General features: G+C 37.8%; 1 protein-coding gene across 7 annotated transcripts in view; it reads left to right on the top strand.

The window, feature by feature from the left end:
• The window catches only part of LOC108977106 (myosin light chain kinase, smooth muscle), a 103,015-nt gene that overhangs the window by 12,306 nt on the left and 68,488 nt on the right, over positions 1-22,221 (top strand). For all 7 annotated transcript variants that reach the window (XM_018946613.1, XM_018946612.1, XM_018946616.1 and 4 more), the window contains 4 exons: positions 15,694-15,985; positions 16,040-16,524; positions 16,666-16,757; positions 22,008-22,220. In XM_018946613.1, the coding sequence (XP_018802158.1) occupies positions 15,694-15,985; positions 16,040-16,524; positions 16,666-16,757; positions 22,008-22,220 (1,082 nt within the window). The remainder of the gene's footprint in view (positions 1-15,693; positions 15,986-16,039; positions 16,525-16,665; positions 16,758-22,007; position 22,221) is intronic.

The following is a 22,221-nucleotide window of genomic DNA, read 5'->3' as shown; positions in this document are numbered from 1 at the left end:
GTATTTCTTTGCGCAAAATTCCATAACTTACAAGTAATATTCTTGATTGACCGTACGACCCGTGGCTACAATTGTGCGACGATTGGTCAGTACTACTTTTTCCGGTATACTTATAGTGGTTTACATCATCTCGACCATTTTAGAACATTTTGTACTACCGATAAATGTTGTTTTTGTTCAATGTAGTTTCACCAAATTCTCCAGACTGGACAAGGAAGCAACACAAATGGGTCTTCAGCGAATTAAAAGACAGCGTCTAAGCTGGCTAGGTCATGTTGTCCGGATGGACGAAAACGCTCCAGCTCTGAAAGTATTCGACGCAGTACCCTCCGGGGGAAGCAGAGGAAGAGGAAGACCTCCACTCCGTTGGAAGKACCAAGTGGAGAAGGACCTGGCTTCACTTGGAATATCTAATTGGCGCCACGTAGCGAAAAGAAGAAACGACTGGCGCGCTGTTGTTAACTCGGCTATAATCGCGTAAGCGGTGTCGACGCCAATCAAGAACCAAATTTCACAAAATTCCACAGCCAAGATTCGGAATGCATCCGCGCTCTTAATTTGGCTTTTCACATAGAATTTTATATCGATTTTTTTAACCAATTTTTGAAATAAGAAGGCGAATCAAAACGCGTCAAGCAAAACTAAAATTAACTAAGCATTCAAAATGGCCGACCTTGTTAGCATAAGTAAAGGATATGAGTACCAACATAACGCAAAGAAACAATCGAAAATCGCATACACGTAGCCCGCGAATTTTCAAAAATCGTGATACATTTAGTACAAACCTCGTATGTATGCATGTGCGTCTACCAAAATATCATAATATTAAATAATATAATATTAGTTTCTGTATTAAAAAAAAGCTTTAATTTATTGATACAAGAACACTTTACCGTTAGTACATTACAACAGTGCCATCTCTATCACTATTTTTATGGAACTTTTGATACAAAATAAATTATAAATTGTCGTGTAACCGAACATTGTGGTGTACTGGAAGTGAAAGAATCAAGTGGATCTTAAAATTGTCCCATATGGAAAGTAGGCGTAGTTGTTGTTCGATTTCGTCCATTTTCACACTGTGTTATATGATGCATCGACAAAATTTGCGAAATCAGTTGGTCGCGTATCGCGATATGGCATTTCATCAAAATGTGGGCGGTGCCACGCCCATCGTTTAATTTTCACACCGGCTCCTTTAAAACCTTCTCATACCATCTCGGAGGTAAAATTTAATGTCTCTGGCGGAATTGTTATTGATTTATTGCGCTTTTAGTAGTAGGAGTTCTTATAATATTGAACTGAGCAAATGTGGGAGATAAAGCTTTAGTAGTTTAGGAGATATGTACATTAAACTTATTAGAGGGCGGGGTCACTTCATTTTTTCAAATGTTTGGCCACAGGTGCCTTCTACTACTGCGATCCTCCGTGTGGAAAGTGGTCGAGGAAAATAATGGCAGTGATAAAAACTTATACTTCTAAATTTGTGGAATCGGAGAATAACACCGCTCACTCCCCATATAACGGTGCTGTTAAAAACTACTAAAAGTGCGATAAATCAATAACTAAATACACCAGAGATGTTAAATTTCAGTTCCGAGATGGTAAGAGATCTTTATAAGAGCCGCTATGAAAATTGGACAACATGCGTGGCACTGCCCACTTTGGTGAAATACCATATAGTATGTCCGTCCCGTCCTAACCTATGACGACAAAATTTTGTAAGTGAAATTTTTTTTATATTCTTACGTCACAGTGGGAAAATGGACAAAACCACGCCTACTTCCCATATAGAACAATTTTAAGTTCTACTGGATTCGTTCAGTTTACAGTACTTAAATCAAAAAGCAATTAATATAACGGGATAAATCTCTGCACGAATAATGTTCAATGTGTCAACTTATGAAAAAAAAAATTTAAATGCAATAAAAACTGTTCAAGGTCATAGGTACCGAATATTTAGAAGACGGTACCTATAGTTGACTTTTGATTGAAAATGTCGAGTGAGCGAAAACCGGCCCCTATGGAACTTTTATCAGGATTTTCGAACATCCCACTGACTTTACTCTATATGATTGGTTTTACACTTTAAAGTACTTATTTCCCTGGCTTTGATTCTTGCAAGTTGCAAGAGTATAAAATGTTCGGGTGCACCCGAACTAAACCCTTCCTTACTTGCCGGGCGGTATCGCCGCAAGCGCTACGTTCCGCAATTTATAAATCTGTAATATATGTATTGGAAAATATTCATTTTGAAAAAAAAAAAATGGAATTGTTTATGACATCACATTAGAAACCTTAAAAATAACAGTATTTCTATTTATAATTCTTCTTCTTAATTGGCGTAGACACCGCTTACGCGATTATAGCCGAGTTAACAACAGCGCGCCAGTCTTTTCTTCTTTTCACTACGTGGCACCAATTGGATATTCCAAACGTAGCCAGGTCCTTCTCCACCTGGTCTTTCCATCGGAGTGGAGGTCTTACTCTTCCTCTGCTCCCCTCGGCGGCTACAGCGTCGAATACTTTCAAAGCTGGAGTGTTTTCGTCCATTCGGACAACATGACCTAGCCAGCGTAGCCGCTGTCTTTTAATTTGCTGAACTATTTCAATGTCGTCGTATATTTCGTACAGCTCATCGTTCCATCGAAAGCGATATTCCCCGTGGCCAACGCGCAAAGGACCATAAATCTTTCTAAGAACTTTTCTCTCGAAAACTTGCAACGTCAACTAATCAGTTCTTGTCATCGTCCAAGCCTCTGCACCATATAGTAGGACGGGAATTATGAGTGACTTGTAGAGTTTGGTTTTTCTTCGTCGAGAGAGGACTTTGCTTCTCAATTGCCTAATCAGTCCGAAGTAGCACCTGTTGGCAAGAGTTATCCTAAGTTGGACTTCCAGGCTGACATTGTTGGTGTTGTTCACGCTGGTTCCAAGATAGGCGAAATTATCTACGACTTCAAAGTTATGACTGTCTACAGTCACGTGAGTGCGGCGACTGTTTGCGGCGACTGTTTGACGACAGGAGATATTTCATATTGTCAATCAGTTTTTTGGGCTTTACTGCCATTCAGCAGCCTGTTCCCCCCATAATTTAAGTATGCTCTGGGCATCGGTGACTAGTCTACAAGAGTATGCTCCGGTCTTGAAACCTTCTGTAAGCCGCTGCATTTTTTCGTAGAATTTTCGAGCATTACCCCTGTCGGCCAGCTTATCGAGCTCTTCTTACTCACGCATTTCGGCCTCTTTCTTTTTCTGTCCGCAAATGCGTGTCGCTTCCCTCTTCAACTCTCGGTATCTATTCCATCCCGCACGTGTTGTGGTCGATCGTAACGTTGCGAGGTAGGCAGCCTGTTTTCTCTCCGTTATACCAGCTGTTCTTTTGCACTTTCCGAAAACCAATGGTTTCGGTTGCAGCTGTACGTAAGGAGTTTGAAATGCCGTCCCATAGTTCCCTTATACCGAGTAGTTGACGAGTGCTCTCAGAGAGCAGGAGTGCAAGCCGAGTAGAAAATCGTTCGACTGTCTGTTGTGATTGCAGCTTCTCGACGTTGAACCTTCCATGTGTTTAATAGCGTGCGTTTTTTTCTCCACAGAGACGGGTGCGAATCTTGGCTGCAACAAGATAGTGGTCCGAGTCGATGTTAGGACCTCGGAGCCCACGCACATCTATCACAACATGATCGATTTGGTTGGTGGTTTTTCGATCCGGAGACAGCCAGATAGCTTGATGTATCTTCTTATTCAGGAATCTAATATTACAGATAACCATATTTCGGGCACCGGCGAAGTCAATACGCCTCAACGCATTTGGGGATGTTTCCTCGTGGAGGCTGAATTTACCGACCGTAGTGCCAAAGATACCTTCTTTGCCCACCCTGGCGTTAAAGCCGAAAAGCACGATTTTGACATCGTGGCGGGGGCAGCTCTCATAAGTGCGTTCCAAGCACTCATAAAAGGCATCTTTGGTCACATATTCCTTCTCCTCCGTCGGGGCGGGGGCGCAAATCAGCGATATGCTGAAGAACCTCACTTTGATGCGTTCATTCACCGGAGTGAACGATAGTACTCCGGAGTCTCTCCGCCACCACTAATCTTTTATATGGCCACTGTAGTAAATATCACAAGGACCTACTCGTCTCTGTCCTTGTCCCGTCCATGGCATTTCTTGAACGGCGGTGGTGTCAACCTTTATTTTCACAAGGACATCAACCAGCTGGGCAGCGGCCCCTTCCCTATTAAGGGACCGGACATTCCAGGTGCATTCCCTCAATTCATAGTTCTTATTTCGTTTCCCATGGTGGTCATCGAAAGGGGGGTCTTTCATCCGAGGCTGTGGTAGTTTTTCATTGGTAGTGTTTTTTTACGTGGCGGGTTCCAAACCCAGCGCACAACCCTGTGCAGGGGATGCTTCGCCTTCTCACTTAAGCTCACTTTCAAACGGATGTTCTTAGGCTACCCAGAGGATACTTCATCAGGGACCGGAAGTCGTGAGCTGCTTGAGTCATATGTAACGAAGCTTTTTTACTGCCCCTGCTTCTTACAAGTATAAATTGCTGAGGTATACTCGCCGTGTCCAGGGTTCGTTACAATGAATTTGTAAATACTGGGGCTCTTCTGCGAATCGTACTTTATTTAATTTAACTTATATATTTTAGTTAAAGCTACCAAATTGTCTCCTGCAGGGTAACGGTTCCGTGTGGTCCGTTAGGACAATACCGTTTCCCGCTCTGCTGTGCTCCTGGGTGCTAGACGACTTGCTGTCCTATACCACGACAATCACGCTCGGCTACTTCTACCGGCGCTCGCGTGGGATTCGGTGACGATATCCTGCGACGTGCGTTGACGCTCCCGTGCTACGACGACCACGCTCGGCTACTTCTGACGGCGCTCGTGTAGGCTTCAATGACGGTGTCCTGGCGGTGTTGACGCTCCTCCGCTACGGCGACTGCGCCCGGCTATCTCTGCCGGCGCTCCTGTATGCTTTGATGACGATATCCTGGCGTATACGTTGACGCTCGCGTGTTACGACGACTACGCCTGGCTACTTCTGCCGGCGCTGGTGTAGACTTCATGACGCTGTCCACGTTACACTCGCGTGCTACTCTGGTGATGTCCTGTTCGACCACCTTTGCCGCGTAAAGATACCGGATTCCGGAAGACTGCGTCAGCGATCGCGATGTTAAAGGTTAAGTTGGTCAGAGGATAAACTCACTACCAAGTTCACCCTTAACAGATGGCGTKTACAAGTCAGAGTACCAAGACTAGCTAGAGGATAAACTCACTGCGTAGTCTGATGCTGAACGTGTATACGCTGGCACAGTCCCGTGTTGACTCCCTGATCATCGGCCATCTAACTCCCCACCAAGCCTGTGCTGCGTGCTAACACATTCGCAACATGTTGCGTTGGGATGGCGTGTGTTACTGGGATGGCGCATGTTGCTGGCAGTGGCGTGGTTTTATCGCTGCGTATGCATGCTTGTTGTTGTTTCGTCTGCTTGTCTGATTTCTCCGTCTCCGTGGTTATCCCGTTGTATTGCTTGTGTGGCGTGTTTTTACGTGTTGTTTCAGCTTCTTGTGTTTCTAGAAGTGGCGTGGTTTTCCCGTTGTGTTGTGAACAATAGGGTGAGCCTTTATGGGTTGTGAGGACTAAATTCTGCATAGATATTTAGTTCTCACATATATGTAAAAGAATCGTTTCTGGCCACTCCCAAGTGAATGGCGATCAGAGAACTTTCCTCACTCCATCCTCCAAATTCTATTTATACATATACTATTTAATTGATGTTATTATACATATCCTCTACAATCACTCTTTAAAAAAAACTGCATCAAAATCCGTTGCTTAGTTTTAAGGATTTAAGCAAACATAGGGATACAGGGACAGAGAAAGCGAATTTGTTTGACACTATGTATTGATTTAGTGCTTAGTTATGGTACTTTATAGATTTTCGGTTAATGGCGATACGGACATTTAACTTTTCTCGTCACCCAAATCATTTATATATACCTAACCTTATATCTATCACGATTTGTTTGGGGTGGTACGTTCAATCGTTAGGTGAACAAAACTATTATTCTCTGTAGCAACAGATTGCAAGAGTATAAAAAGATTTACACTATTTAGACCAATATCGCACCACAATCATGTCATTTGATTTCAATGAGCTAATAATAACCAACTCAACCATAAAAAATATCGGTCATAGTTTTCCATACATATAGCATAGTATATACATATATTTTTCTTGAAGAAAAAGTTCTTTAAAGACTCAACATGGGTCAATTACCTAGATTACTTGAATCCGAAATAAATAAAATTAGTCCTAGCCCATATTGTTTGGATAAATTGATATGTATATATATAAGTAGTGAAATTAGGCATTACATTAAGTACTTATAATGTCTTTTGGGGAAAAAGACTACTGATATTGATTTATTTATAGAAGTAGTAAAAAGAAATTCAATATATTTGATTAAATTGTAGATTTTATTTAGCATAGTTAAATTTGTCCAAATTAGGTGAATAGGTTTATTTTCGATTCCCATTCATAATTTATCAGTGGTCGTGCTTTATGTGTTAAATAGTCTTAACAACAGTTTTGAAAAAATTTAAAAGTACTTTTTACTTTTCATGAGGAAAAGTCGGAAAATTGGACAATTCCAAAAAGTAAATTTTTTCCATACAAATTTTTTATAAATTTTTGTTGGTTTTGTTTTTGAATATTTTGATTTGTAAATTATTTTAGTCATTCAATTTCGGTCGCTTTTTTATTTTGGCTATTCAAAAGAAAAATTGTTGAAAATTATTCAGTGAAAACATGATGTGTGTTTTACATAAAGTGATCAATTGCAGATTGAAATTTGTTTTGAAGCCTCGAAGAGGTCGCCCTAATATCGGTCGGCGTACTTTTTGCCATCCGCGTATGGCAGCCCAATGCAAGGCAAGAAGTACTCCTAGGATGCGGTGACATACATACGGAATTATGCATCGCGGACAATCACCAAGCGATCGTTACACACAGCACGATTTTTCAAACAGTAACTTTGTTTAATGGACTTTATCTTCAAGCAACGTATATGTGGTGCTGCTAGATGCTAGACGTACTCTGTTGAGTGGCAAAAGAGAGGTTTGCCGCACGCACATATTCTTCTTTGGATGGTGGATGGTGGTTTCACCAGATCAAATTGATGAAATCATTTCTGCGGAAATGCCTGATGCAGAGAAAGATTCAGTATTTTACGAAGTGATGAAAACCAATATGTTCCATGGACCTTGGGGACACCACAATCCAACTTCGGGTTGTATGTCGGAATATATGTGTACGAAACACTATCCAAGTGCTTTCCTTTCGGAAACGCAAATTGGAAATTATGGATATCCACTCTATCGGCATCCCTCATCAGACGACAATGGCAGAACCTTCAGCACTCAATTTAGAAGAGTGAATATCGAAGTTGACAACACATGGATCGTACAATAGTGGGTCTCATAAATTTGGAAATGCTATGTTTTTCACACGGCCAGATATATGTACGTAACTGCTCAAGTGCTGGAAAATTATCTTTACTGTACACCGGAACAGAAACCAAAAAATGTTGTTTATCAAGCTGCGTTATATTGAAAAACAAAAAATTAATTGATAAATTTAAATTTTTTTTCATTTCAAAACACATAATTTCACGCTGGACAACGGCTGCGGGGTCAGCAAATAAATTGATAATAATATAGTGTGGTAAAACTCGTATCAAATATAAAGTCTAATTTTTCATAACATCTGACCCGGGGTGATTAATTAACCGGATTGATAGGTGGCTTGCAGGGTGGGTGCCTCAAAATCATCTTTAATTTTTACTTCGTGGAGTGAGTTAATATCGTTTATAGTTGATAGTTCGTTTACATATATCAACTTTTTGATACATTTCCTTTGTAATAATATAATGTTGTTGATATGTTTTGCTCACTGAATAAATATAATACTCGTATGTAATAGTTTCCTTAACTCGCGTCTGTTATTTTAAATAAATTTTTTTTTTGTAAATAATCTACAAATTATTGAATATAACTATTTTTACACTTTAATTAGGTGTGGGATATGTTAAAAGGAGTGTTGCGGAAATATTTGCTATTAGGAAAGAATTTATAATGTTTTGATATGTGTATTCTGCGCAGTTATTCAATCATACAGCCGCAATTCAGAGTTTCTGACGCCACTGTTTTTTAATATCTTAATAATAATTAAAATCCGTACAAAAATAAAAATTGTAAAGTAACCTTCATTTTATTTAATACTACCAATTTTGGAGAATAAAATTATGAAATAAAAACTAGAATGTTAGTATTCTGTTGTGATCGAGATTCCCATTATTATGTATGATATACGCAGAGGCTTTAGTTTGACTATCGTGCGTATAAACGAATATCACATTAATTAGTTTAAGCTAAAAACTAACGATATCGATAGTATCTTTTTAAATTATCGTAGCTATCGAGTGGTATAACTATCGATAATTTTGCAGCTCAAATTTGTTGCCATTGTAGGGGTAATTTCATATTGCCACTCTCATATAGACATCGTCATTGATAGGAACAGCGAAACCAGGTCTCTCTCTACCTGTTCTTTAGAACGGAATGGAGGTTTTTGTTTTCCTCTGCTTCACCCGGCTGGAGCGTTTTCGTCCACACTTACGACATGACCTAGCCAGCGCAGCCGTTATCTCTTAATTCGCTGAACTATGTCAATGTTGTCGTATATCTCATACAGCTCATCGTTCCATCGAAAGAGATATTCGGCGTGGCCAACGCACAAAGGACCATAAATCTTTCACAGAACCTTTCTCTCGAAAACTTGCCTCTGCATCATATAGCAGAACGAAAATAATGGTTTGTTATTCGATTTCGAGGCTGACGTTGTTTAATTGATGACAGGAGATCTTTCGTCTTGCCCTGTAGAAAGCAGAACTTACTCCGCAAGTGTTGAAGCCAATGATATCAATATCATCGGCATACATACGTCACTCTTATATACTTGCTCCATTTAGTTCTGCAGCTCGAATTATTTTCTCCAGCAGCAGATTGAAGAAATCGCACGATAGGGAGTCGGCTTGTCTGAAACCTCGTTCGGTATCGAACAGCTCGTAGAGGTCTTTCCCGATCCTGACGGAGCTTTCAAATTCCCAATACCAAATTCAGACATGTGATGTCAAAAACAGCTTTGAAATCGACGAAGAGGTGGTGCGTACCGATTCTCTTTTCACGGGTCTTTTCCAAGATTTAGCGCATGATGAATATCTGGTCGGTTGTTGATTTTCCAGGCCAAAACCCCACTAATAAGGTCCAATCAGTCTTACACATACATAATACGCTCGATAGAACCTTATACGCGGTGTTGAGGAGGCTTATGGTAAGGAAGTTGACGTATGTAGGTAGGGTCTTCCTTTTTGTGGATGGGGCAGAGCACACTTAAATTCCAAACGTTGGGCATGTTTTCGTCCGACCATATTTTATAAAAAAAGCAGATGCATGTTCCTTATCAGTTCATCGCCGCCGCGTTTGAATAGCGCGGCAGACAGTCCATCGGGCCTTGCGGCTTCGTTGTTCTTCAGACGGGTAATCACTTTTCGAACTTCTTCATGGTCGGGCAATGGAACGTCTGCTCCATCGTCATCGATTGGGGAATTTGGTTCGCCTTCTCGTGGCGTTATGCTTTCACTGCCTTCAGCAGGCTGCAAAAGTGTTCCCTCCTTCGTTTTAGAATGTTCTGGACTTCGGTTACTAGATCACCTCTGGGGGTTCTCCAACGTTACATCAATAAAACTCAGCCACGTTTAAGCGTGTGTATGGAAAGTCGCGGAGTATTATCTATAAATAACTCTATCCTATGTACGAGTACTTCATGATTCAATCAAAAACTTACAATTTACGTTATTTAGACTCTGTACCGATTATGTTGACATTTTATTTGACTTTAAAAGGTTTATTATGATTAAAATACGTTTTATTTTAATTAAATTAGGTGAATTAACCATAATAATCGCGGTTTTTCTTATATTTTCGGTGTCTTAGATATCGTTGTTTAATATTATTTCTTAATATTTCTAAATTTGTTTCATCAAAATCGGACAAGTGGTTCGCGAGTTATGTTAAAGCTGACACATACGAACGCCAAACTCTTTGAGGGTTCTACTATACTGACCTAGTACCATCACCCTGACGTGGAATTTCTCACCCCCCCCCGACAATAATCCCAAAAATGTTCCACAGTGTAATATATTATATTTTGGTTATTTAATAGTGAATAATAAATGCGTACATAACATTAATGCTAATTCTTTTGCTAAAATCATTTTTAATCGTCAGGTAGAGTCAGTGGCGTAAATATACCGTTCGAGGTCCGTGGCAAATTCATGGAATGGGCCCCCTGCCCTCCCACTTCCCCAATATATAAAGAAGCTGAACCAACAACAATAGTATTTTTTATTTTATAATATTTATTTATACACTTTTATTTGTAAGAGTTAACTAATAAATCACTACGTGAAGTAGGTACATGCAAACTTTATAATTATAATTTCTTGATTTTCTAATTATTAACTTTTAATTAAAGGTACCTAATTTAAAGTACATATTAAACTGAAATCACAATTTTATTTTAAGTACACAATTTTAATTATTAAAATTCCTTTCTTCGAACTTTCTGTTCAGCAAAAGTGTTAATGACATCATCAAAGTTCAAATTTCGGGCCATAGAATTTTCGATGGTTAGAATAGCCAAATTGCTTAACCTTTCTTGTCCCATAGAATTTCTTAAATAAGTTTTTATCAATTTCAGTTTTGAAAATGATCGCTCGGCACTAGCCGTAGTTACAGGAATGGTGAGAAATAACAGAAATGCAGTGCACACTTCAGGAAAGCTTGAAGATATAAAATGATTCTTTATTATTAATAAGTCAGCAAGTTCTCTTATAGAAGATGACCTTTCTATTTCGTGTTTAAAAGAGGATCGAAAACTGAGAATTTCTTTGAAAAACGACATAGATATATCTTTTTTATATAAATGGACAAATGCTAAAGCCTTTTCCAATAAATCAGTATCATTCAAGTTTTGCAAAGTGGCAGGCTGCAAGACACTAAAATTGAAAACAATTTCATTCATTCCAAGGAAACGCGATCTAAGTTCATTAATGATGATGTCTAATACACGATAGAATACGTTCACTTTAAACAAGCTTTCAGGATCTTGGAGACGTTCGTCCTCATAAATTTCATCAAAATGACGTTTCACTTTTCTCTGACGAGTTTTAGGAAATTCAGGGTTTATAGACCATTTAACTGCAATACTATTTGCTTCCGTTTTTAAATCTTCAAATTCATGTCGATACTTTTCAAGTTCTTCTAGACAGACTTGCAAACGCTTTGAACCATTTGAAAGATCGATGGCTTTAGATTGAAGTGCTTTAGAAGCCGCGTCTATGGTTTGCAAGACTTTGCAATGGAAAACCAGCAACATAATAAAATTGTAGTTCTATAACTTCTTCTTTAGCAAGATAGCACCATTTCTCTCATCTGATTTGGAATTTGATAAAATGGTTTTTGTTAGCGCTTTGTGAAAATCAACAAATCGATCCTTTAAAGCAAACATGGCATCAAAGCGTCCTGCCCATGTAGTTGGATTCATTGTTTTTAATGTTACTGAATGTGATGATACAACGGTTTCTCCTTTTTTGTTGTCAGATATAAAACTAGATAATATATTCCATCGTCTAATACTATGGTCAAAAAAATTATAAATTTGTTGCACAGTTTCGAATAATGTTTGTATTTCTATGACCTCTTTTACTGCATCATTTACTACCAAGTATAAATTATGAGCAGTACAATAGACATACACTGCATTTGGCTCTATATCTCTTATGAGTTTTTGAACTCCGCCATAAGAACCTTTCATGGTATTAGCTTCATCGTACCCTTCTCCACGGCACTTATTCAGAGAAATAGAAAAATTTATGGATTTTATTATCTGCTTGGACATTGCTAAGGCAATTTGATCCTTAACCTCATGAAATCCTAAAAATGACTCTTTAATTACGAGTGCCTTTGGAGTTCCATTTTCATCTTTCTCGATTACACAGTAACGGTAATAAAGTTCCCACAATTGATCTGTTTTATAAATATCTTGAGTAGTATCAAACAAAATGGAATAAAACGGTGCGGTGACTATTTCATTTACCAGAGCATTTTCCACTTTTTGAACCAGAACAGCAATGAGCTCATTTTGTATTTTTTTACTTAAGTATTTAATCTGGCCCTTAGGTTTGCTTAGCAACTCTTGTAAAATAGGATCGTATTTGGCTAATAACTCAACAATACTCCAAAAATTTCCTTTTGGACCAGAATCGTTGCCATATACCGTTTCTTTATGGCCACGAAAAGCTAAATTACAGGTTGAAAGTGTCAGAGTAACATCAAGGAGTCTAGTGAGTACCTGGCGCCAAAAAAATTTGTCTCTCTTGATAATGGACTCCTGCTCTTCATCTAGTGTTCCATCTAACTGCCACTGTCGATGTGCAAAACATGAATGCAAATGTTGTTTCGATGTCTCATGTCTTTTATGACCCACAATATGTTTCCAATCGTCATAGCCTTCCATCCAAATATTTTGTATATTTATAGATGCCCTATTTGCGAATAACCAACATGGTTCACAATATGCTTTTTGAAGCAATAGAGAAGATGACAGCCATGTACGTTCTAACTTTATGACAGATTTAGAAACAGTGTAATAATATTTATTTAAGAAAGATCTATTGTTACTATACCTTAAAAAGGGGCCTTTTCGTTTAGTGTCCGATTTCGATCACAAATCGTTTTACTTGATCATTGAGTTCTTTAAAGTTACCTTTATCAGTAACATGCGGTAAAGATTTTAATTTTTCTATGTCCAAACAAGATTCATTTAAAGATTTGCTCGTACCTGGTTGTGGTTGCTCTGAATCTAAATATTCACTGTTATCGGGCCCTGCGATATTGCCACTTATGTCACCATTTTCTGCCTTTCCGTCGCGCTGTTCATTTGATTCTTCTTGTATACTATCTTGATTATTAAAGTACTGACTTATTTTATTTAACTTTTTATTTTGTTCTTCAGACTCCTTCTTTCGCTTTCGTTTTTCGCTTCCACTCTGATACTTTCTAGAACAAAACCGCAAAAAGTTTGTAATAATACTATAGTTTTTATTTATTGAAAATCTACTTAATTGCTAACAAATGCCAAAAAAAGCGACGGTGAAAATGTTTATAACGAAAGTCCACCGATTGTTCAAAGTTCAATTCAAGTGTCAAATTTTGTAAGTTTTAAACGAACGATGAACATAGGTACCGAAATAGTTTTGGTGGTTACGAATGTCAAAATAGTGATTGATTTTGAAATGCACGAAGAGAATCATTATTTTAAATAATAATTTCGTAACTTGTGATTTCAAACTTTACTACCGATACCTACCGACGATGTAAATGATTAATTTTATGGGTAGATTAAAAATTAAAATAATTGTAATAGTATACATTATTTTAAATATTAGAAATAAAATTCTTACCGAGTAGACATTGTCAACGTATTTTCACAATATATCCTCACTTGCAACAAACAACCAATTCTTACAACAATAAACTGCTAATTGCTTGGTGAGTTCTTGCGTAATACAATAGTGGAGTTTTTCATATATGCGACCTGGTCTACGGAAAGGGGGCTTAGGTGTCAAAAAATCCAAAAAATCAATTTTCACTTTTTAGTTGATTCGGATGGAAGATGAGATTTTTAACAGCTGTTTCCCAGAAAACTAGTTTTCGCACGTTAACTCCCTTTTCGTAGACCAGGTCACATATACAAACTTGAATCGGGGATTCCCCAAGCAGCAGCAAGTATTACCAACATAAATTTTAAGCAGTGTTGCCGTTTGAGAAAGAAAAAATACACCAAACTCATTTCAAAATTGCGCTAAATTTTAGCTGTGAATTTTTAATGGCAATAAGAGAAGATGTGTTTTTATGTGAATTTATTTAACCATTATTACATTTATCAAAATCAACTAAATTAAATAACTGAATATCTTTCTGGTCATCATTACGTTCGGGTGCGGTTGGTGTGCCTTCACCAGATTCCGTTTCTTTTTTTACAGTTTTAGTCATTTTCTTCAAACCGTGTTCAGGCAACATAAAAGTGTGGCAATTTTTCTTAAGAACTTTCAACTGATGACGTATCATTATAATTGAACTATGTTAGTAAAATCAGAAATAGTCATAACATAACACTTTAATGTAATAAAGAGACAAAATTGTAACATTGTGGTCGGGGAATACTAAATCCTTTGGGGAATTCCCAGTTCCTTATTTTCCTAACGTTTTACGGCTCTGGCAATTAACCTATTGGCTTAAATTTACGATAGTCAATAATTTTTACAATTTTCTACTAGATTCCGAAAAATATTTTTTAGCGCATTATATTGAGAAAAAAAGCGCTGAAGAGTCTAGAATTGCGCTATGTAGCGCGAAATGCGCTAAAACGGCAACACTGATTTTAATGCCGGCAGAATATCTAGTCTCAGCGAGACATGCCCAGTGAATATAAATGTAAACCGATATACACATTTTTGAGGTATGTTTGTCCACACATGTTTCCGAAATTATTACGAGTAATTGGATTTTGACCATTCTTTCTAAAACTGGGTTAATTTTTTTTTACTAATGCATTGAATGTTTAATATCTAGGTATATGTTTTTTAGTTGTGTATGCAACTAAGAAGGCCCAAATAAATTAAAGACAAAACTTTTTTGTTTTACTTAACTAATGTGTATGTGTAATGATAAATATTGGGAATTGAGATTTCCTCTGACCGGGGGCCCCTTCGGGCTGGGGGCCCGTGGCATTTTGCCGACTTGCCACCAACTATACGCCACTGGGTAGAGTAAATATTAGACACTCCAAAAATCTTTAAACTAATTTGTTGAGCCTTCTTTACTTTCTATAACTGCCTTAACATGCTGCGTCATTGCGTTTTATCCAACTCAGCTAAGGTACTGGGGATCTTCTTTGAGACCTTTGTGTTCATAATATACTAACGGTTCTGAATGTGGTTTAAATCTGGGCTGTTACCTGGCCATTCTAACGTCAAAACACCATTTTTGCTTTACCTAGAAGAAATGGGTACAATTAATATTGTTAATGAAAGAATATGTGTAAGATATAGGCTTGAAAAAAATAAATCGCTAAATAACAGGTTGAACTTGGAATCGTCAAAAAAGATTACTTTTTGCAAACCGACATCAGTCCAGCTTTGATGCTTTATAGCCTAACTGAGGCGTTACTGACGTATTTCTTTAGTCAAAAGTTGTTTTTTGCGAGTCGTCGAGCGTTGAAATCAGCATCCTGGAGCCTGTTTCGTATTAAAAAATAAAACATATATATTCCACCAGTATTTTCCCCCCGATAGCAGGCTACTTGAATCCAACTCTTTCACTGATCTTCCGTATGCTAAGATTTTCTTCTTGCAAAGTTAAAATACTGATATCTCTGATATCAGCCCCTCCTGCTCATCTACATAGTTCCGTTAAAAACATTCGTTTTAATTGTTGCCATAAATTTTAATAGACATTTATTGGTTTGCTAACTCATCGTTCATCTGTTTTCTCTGCAGGAGCCGTGGAGAATTGCCAATTGCGAATTCCGATCGCTTGCGAATAACACAGACCAGCACCGCTGTGCAATTGGCTGTGGAGCACGTGCAACGAGAGGATGCCGGTCATTATACATTGATAGCACGAACGAAAGGTAATGATGTTATTCGCAAAGATGTGGAGCTCATTCTCGAGGACAGATCGACGGGTGAGGATCCACCCGTATTTCTACGACGACTGGTTGATCTGTCGGTGAAAGTGGGAACTCGCACTCGATTGTTAGTCGAGATACGTAGTTCCACTGATGTTAAGGTAAGACGTTTTCTTACATGTACATACACGTAAATGCACATATCCACTTAATAGCTCACATGGTACCGAAATGATCGACGAATATGTGAAAACGATCGAATAAATGAAGTAAACGAGGGCAACTTCCACTATTTGGAAGTGAGCCCTGTTATATTGGAAGATGGCGGACAGTGGATGGTATTGGCTGAAAACTCGGGTGGCCGTAATTCGTGCATTGGGCATCTGAATGTACTTGTGCCTAAAGCCTACAAGGCACCCGAGTTCATTGAGGAACTACGTGCTGTGCTCACCCAACAAGGCACAGTTTCGCTCGAATGCAAGGTGATTGGTGTACCCACACCGCAGTTGCGTTGGTTTAAGGATTCCAAAGAAATCAAGGCTGGTGATGTATTCGCGCTGACCGCCAATCTGGATGATCCCACTTCACTGGGCACATATACTTGCGAAGCTGTCAACTGTATGGGTAAATCATACTCCAGTTCGAAGGTGCATGTAGTCGGACGTGGCAGTAGGGAGGGGTCGCTCAAACCAGCTGACAGGTGAGAGTAATTACTTCTCAACAGAGAGAGATATCTCTTCTCTCTCTAACCAAATTACTCCATACTAATTCTACAATAATTGTCTCAAATCGTCTTTTACACAATCGACGTTTACCTGCTCGACATCTCATCTGATCATAGCATCCCAAACAATACACCTCCGCCGATATTTACGAACGAGTTGCGCGACATGAGTGTTCGCATCGGGGAGCCAATAATTCTGGGATGTCAAGGTAGGTGTGATTTAGTAGTAGTAGTAGTAACACTGGTAAGAACCGTGCACGCTGTGCTGTCGGCGGTGTTTGGGCAACTTGCCAAATATCACAACCGAACATATAACAAACACTAACGAGGTGGACAAAAACAAAACGATTTTTTTCTGTAAATTGCGTCACCATTTCACCATTCGCACACGAGACATGCTGTTAAGCGGTCAAGCACGAACGCCGCAGTCACCGCTGGCATACAAACACACTAACAGATGGCCGTAATAGCGCTAACTTTTGTACTTTTAAATACGATTCAAGAGAATTTATTATGTACATACATATGCACATAAACTATGTAAAAGTATTGTGGTCTGCACAAAGCAAGCAACGCCCGCGCCTTTCGCAGAAGCATTGAAATGTTCAAACTTGAACTCGATTAAATGCTTGGATTCTTCGGTGTGTTGCGGTAGGTCAGCCACTTTGCGTGTCGATCGTGCCGATTGCTGCTCTTGTGTGTCTGTGCAAATTACATGTGTTGCAAAACCGAATGCCGCGATCAAAACAAACGCATATCAGACGGACAAGGCGAGGAAATCAAATTAAAATAAATAAACACATATTTACGAAACATATTATCACACTGTAAGGGGGTTTTTTTTGGTGTGCGGGAGCAAATACACTCTTGAGATCGCATAAGTGTTGTTCACACGGCCGATTTCAGTCCGAACTAGTCATCATTTTATATGCAAATATTTTTAGATTTTGTTATATGCAAATTCGTCTACAAACGAACCTTATTATTACGAGTGACGACCCGACTTTTAATAACTTTTGTTATTATTATTAAGGCCATATTATAAAAGGAAGCTTATATTCCAAAGTTTTAACATATACCCTTATTTCGGGTTTCAACTTCATTTAGTTGAATAGAAGCAATTCAACTTCAGATAAATCCTACTCTTTTTTGGTATTAAGAATTTCAACAATTTTCAGTCGGAATTTCATTGGTATTGATAACCTAAAATGTTAAGACTTGACAGATAATAAAATAGCTGAAAGGTTTTAAACGAGAAATAAAAACAGTTCAATTTTGTTATTGCTCTCGAAAACGTGGATAATTATTAAAATGGATATACATAAGTTTTGATTTATCACGATGACTAAAATGTTGGGGCCGAAACTGATTTTTTTTAAATTTAATTGAATTACTTAAAATTAATAAGCTAAAGTTTTGCTGACCACTAAATGGTTTTTAGGTTTGTTTCAGAATCGTTCGTTTTTTTTATTTGAAGAAACATTACCACAAACTCTCCGTTTCCTTGCTGTTGGTAGTTATCAAGAATACTTTTTTAATAATTTTAACTTTGGGCTGGCGCTACGATACCTATGGTTGTTAAAAACGTTTTAAATATTACGAACACCGTGACTGAAGAGAAGGAAAACGTTGTAAAATTTTAATTTTACCCAAAAAGTATATTCTTAGAGATTGTAAATTGTAGCAACTCTTTATGTTCGAAACGTTTCCAACAGTTCCTTAATTTGTATATTTAACTCGATCAGCTTTAGGAGTTTGCTTCAGAACCTCAACAAATGTGTGCAGTTTTCTGTGAAGTCGTACAAAATAACTGATCTAAACATTTTTTAATAAGCGCAGCAATGTTCAACTGCATCCTCTTCGTAGTAGTTAAAATTCACTAACGCAGAGTTAAAAGCCGTAATACTAAAAACTACAACACTACAATGGAATTTTTTTTGATTCTGGTTGATATCGAATTTCAAAACTTTTACCACAACGCAGTTAGGTTGAAAATCGTAATAGTCATAAATATTAAAAAACTATTATAAAAAGTAGTGCAAAATAATTAATTATTTAAGTAATTTCGTGATTTTAATTTGCAAAAATCTGACACAACTACAACTATTTTATTGTTAAGAGTTTGTGTCACTTCATTTTCAATTGATATTGTAAAGAGCAGGAAGGCAGGTCAATCCATATAAGCAAGATAGGTAAGAACTTTTAGGCGGAATATTTTTATACTCTTGCAAGCTATTGCTAGAGAGTATAATAGTTTCGTTCATCTAACGGTTGTACATACTACCTAAAACTAAGAGATCAGATGGCGAGAGATGACTGTCTGTCCGTCCGTATAATATATACATTCTTTATGAAACTTTGTATACTGGTTCCTTAGTACAAGGGGGAGAAATCGGACCACTGCCACCTTACGAAACTCCACTAACCGAAAACATGTAAAGTACCATAACTGTAATTTAGCACAGGCGGTCGCAGTAGCAAGAGGCTCCTGAGGACAAAAACTTTTAAAAAGTGGGCCTGGTTCTCTAATAAGTACGTATGTACATTAAATCTCCTAACCCACCGAAGCTACAACAACCAAATTTACCCCGGTTCAAATATTATAAGAGACGTTAAAATTTACATATGAAATGGTATGAAAAGGCTTTATAGAAATCACATATCTCGGGACTCGATTAATCGATTTGGACTAAAACCATGCCTACTTCCCATGTGACTCAATTTGAAACACTATTTGATTTTTTCACTTTCCAAATACTCAAATAAAGAAGTTACTATATGCATAGCGAGATAAAACCTTGCAATAATAATTCGTTTAATGTATGCCACCCTACGACCAATAATTGCCCAAATCCAACTAAAACTGCTCAAGTCCCTAGGTACGGAATATGTGGACTCCAGAATCAATAGTTGACTTGACCCAAAATACCGGCCAATGTGTGAGATATATAATTGAAATTCAGATCTAATACTTTCCCGGTAATAGTTATTATTTGTATCAAAAATGGTTTGTATTGGTTTATGACTTCACTGAGCCTCCATATAGCTAATATAAAGATTATCGAACTTACAGGTGACTTTATGCTGGATATATCGGCCAATATTTGAGTTATCGCAATGAAAATTGCAACATATTTTACTCATAACAGCATATCTTTATGCCAAAAATAAATAAAATTACCAGGATTTTCGAACATCCGGCTGACTTTTCTCCATGTGATTGATGATGTGTGTAAGGTACTTTAATAAAACCCAAGGAACATTTTTTAGTATGTGGCATGATAATAGTTAATAGATAAAATCTGTTTGATACTACCTCAACTCCCATATACTACATATAATTATTCTCGGTTTTTAGCAAACCTTATGCTGAATATGTCAGTCAGTGTGTGAGTTGTATGTATAGAGTATATTTATGTACATACATACATATATATATATATATATATAAGATTACTTGAAGTATTTACAAATCAAAACTGAAAACGGATAAAACTTTGCCGAATAATGCCTCGAAGCGTGCCATCTAATGATCAAAAATTATCTAAATCAGACTATAAAAGTACAAGCTCCCATATAAGAGGCATTTTAAAATACTAAGCAAGTTCCCGTTTCGACCAATACCAATGATTTTCGTAATTATATAGAATTGAACATAAATTTGGTCTCAATATTGTCTTTCCTTCTAGAGTGAAAATATTTTAGATCCGTTCCGTTTCACAATGAGCCATATAAAGACCTAGATGCGTCGTCAGACATCAACCACCCTCCCTGTTACCTACCTAATTGATTAGCATTGTAACGAAAGCTTTGGTTAAGACATTATCATTTGTGAAGCATTTCCTCATAAAACTCCTTAAAATGAAATTGAGTGAGGTATGTAGTTGATATCAATAAAACTATTATGAATTCTTTTATTAGTATATTTTAGCATCGTCCAAAACTACAAACATTTAAGGAATAAACTATATAACTACAAATTATTAGACTGATTGGGTATCGCGCTCAAATTTAGGTGTAATTGTTAACCCTTTTAAATTTCTGAGTATTAAAAAATCTTTTACATTACGTTCTCCAAACTTCTATATATGTTCTATCAATCCCTTGACACTAGGTACGTGATCCAACAGATAACTTTATTAAATTTTGACTACAGTTATTAAATTTCCAATTGTTTTATCAAATGCAATTCATCTGGTTCGATTTTCCCATAACCTGTCCCCACCTGGAGATCCCGCTATAAATTTACATTTGGCAGAATTCTGCTTATTTAAAATATTACAATAAAACTGTTCTAACTTTCCTCAAACACATTCCTCAGCTGCAAATTAGTGCAATTGCCGACTCCTTTTTTAACCTTAAATCTCACCTAAGCTGAAAGAAAAGCTACTCTGTGACTTTCTTCTTCTTAATTGGCGTAGACACCGCTTACGCGATTATAACCGGTCCTTCCAACGGACCTTTCAGAGCTGGAGTATTTTCGTCCATTCGGACAAAATGACCTAGCCAGCGTAGCCGCGGTCTTTTAATTTGCTGAACTATGTCAATGTCGTCGTATATTTCGTACAGCTCATCGTTCCATCGAATGCGATATTCTCCGTGGTCACCGCGCAAAGGACCATAAATCTTTCGCAGAACTTTTCTCTCGAAAACTCGCAACGTCAACTCATAAGTTTTTGTCATCGTCCAAGCCTCTGCACCATATAGCAGGACGGGAATTATGAGTGACTTATAGAGTTTGGCTTTTATTCGTCGAGAGAAGACTTTATTTCTCAATTGCCTACTCAGTCCGAAGGAGCATCTGTTGGCAAGAGTTAACCTGCTTGGATTTCCAGGCTGACATGGTTGGTGGCGTTTATACTGGTTCCCAAAAATACGAAATAATCTACGTATTCAAAGTTATGACTGTCAACAATGACGTGAGAGCTAAGTCGCGAGTGCGACGACTGATTGTTTGACGACAGGAGATATTTCGTCTTGCCCTCGTTCACTGCCAGACCCATTTCCTTTGCTTCCTTGCACAGTCTGGAGAAAGCAGAACTGAGGGCGCGGGTGTTGAGGCCGATGATATCAATATCATCGGATACGCCAATATCATCGGATACGCTCCTATAAAATTGATTGTACCTACTCGATTAAGTTCTGCAGCTCGAATTATTTTCTCCAGCAGTAGGTTGTCATAGAGTCAGACTTTAGTTCATAGTTTTATTAGTAACAACACCGGTTGTTACGATTGGTCCCTTTTTCATACCTTTCGTATTCCAGTGGCGAGATTTAATTTCAATTTTATATTTCATGTAGAAGTCTGCGTTTTGTCCAAAAGTCCAATTTTTGAGACGATTCGCATTATCAATTACTTCATTGGATTTATAAAAGCTGAGTTTCGGAAAGTTTAGTACTACTTTTAGAATAAAGATCATATATTGCACTATTTTTAACCGCATTGTTAAACTTTCCAGTTGTGGTGCCACCGTGGCCCAAAACAGTAGTATGGTATAACAAGAATGGCCGTATCGAGTCTGGCGAAAGATACAAATTAATCGAAGATGGATTAGGAGTCTATATGATCGAAACAAAACCCTCTGAGAGTTGTGACGAAGGTGAATGGAAATGTGTAGTCACAAGCTATGAAGGTTGTATGGGCATTTCAACATGTAATGTCACAATGGACAG

Source organism: Bactrocera latifrons, unplaced genomic scaffold (genome assembly GCF_001853355.1).
Source record: "Bactrocera latifrons isolate USDA-ARS-PBARC rearing strain unplaced genomic scaffold, ASM185335v1 scaffold_84, whole genome shotgun sequence".
NCBI classification, from domain to species: domain Eukaryota; kingdom Metazoa; phylum Arthropoda; class Insecta; order Diptera; family Tephritidae; genus Bactrocera; species Bactrocera latifrons.
This window is presented reverse-complemented; position numbering and strand designations above follow the sequence as displayed.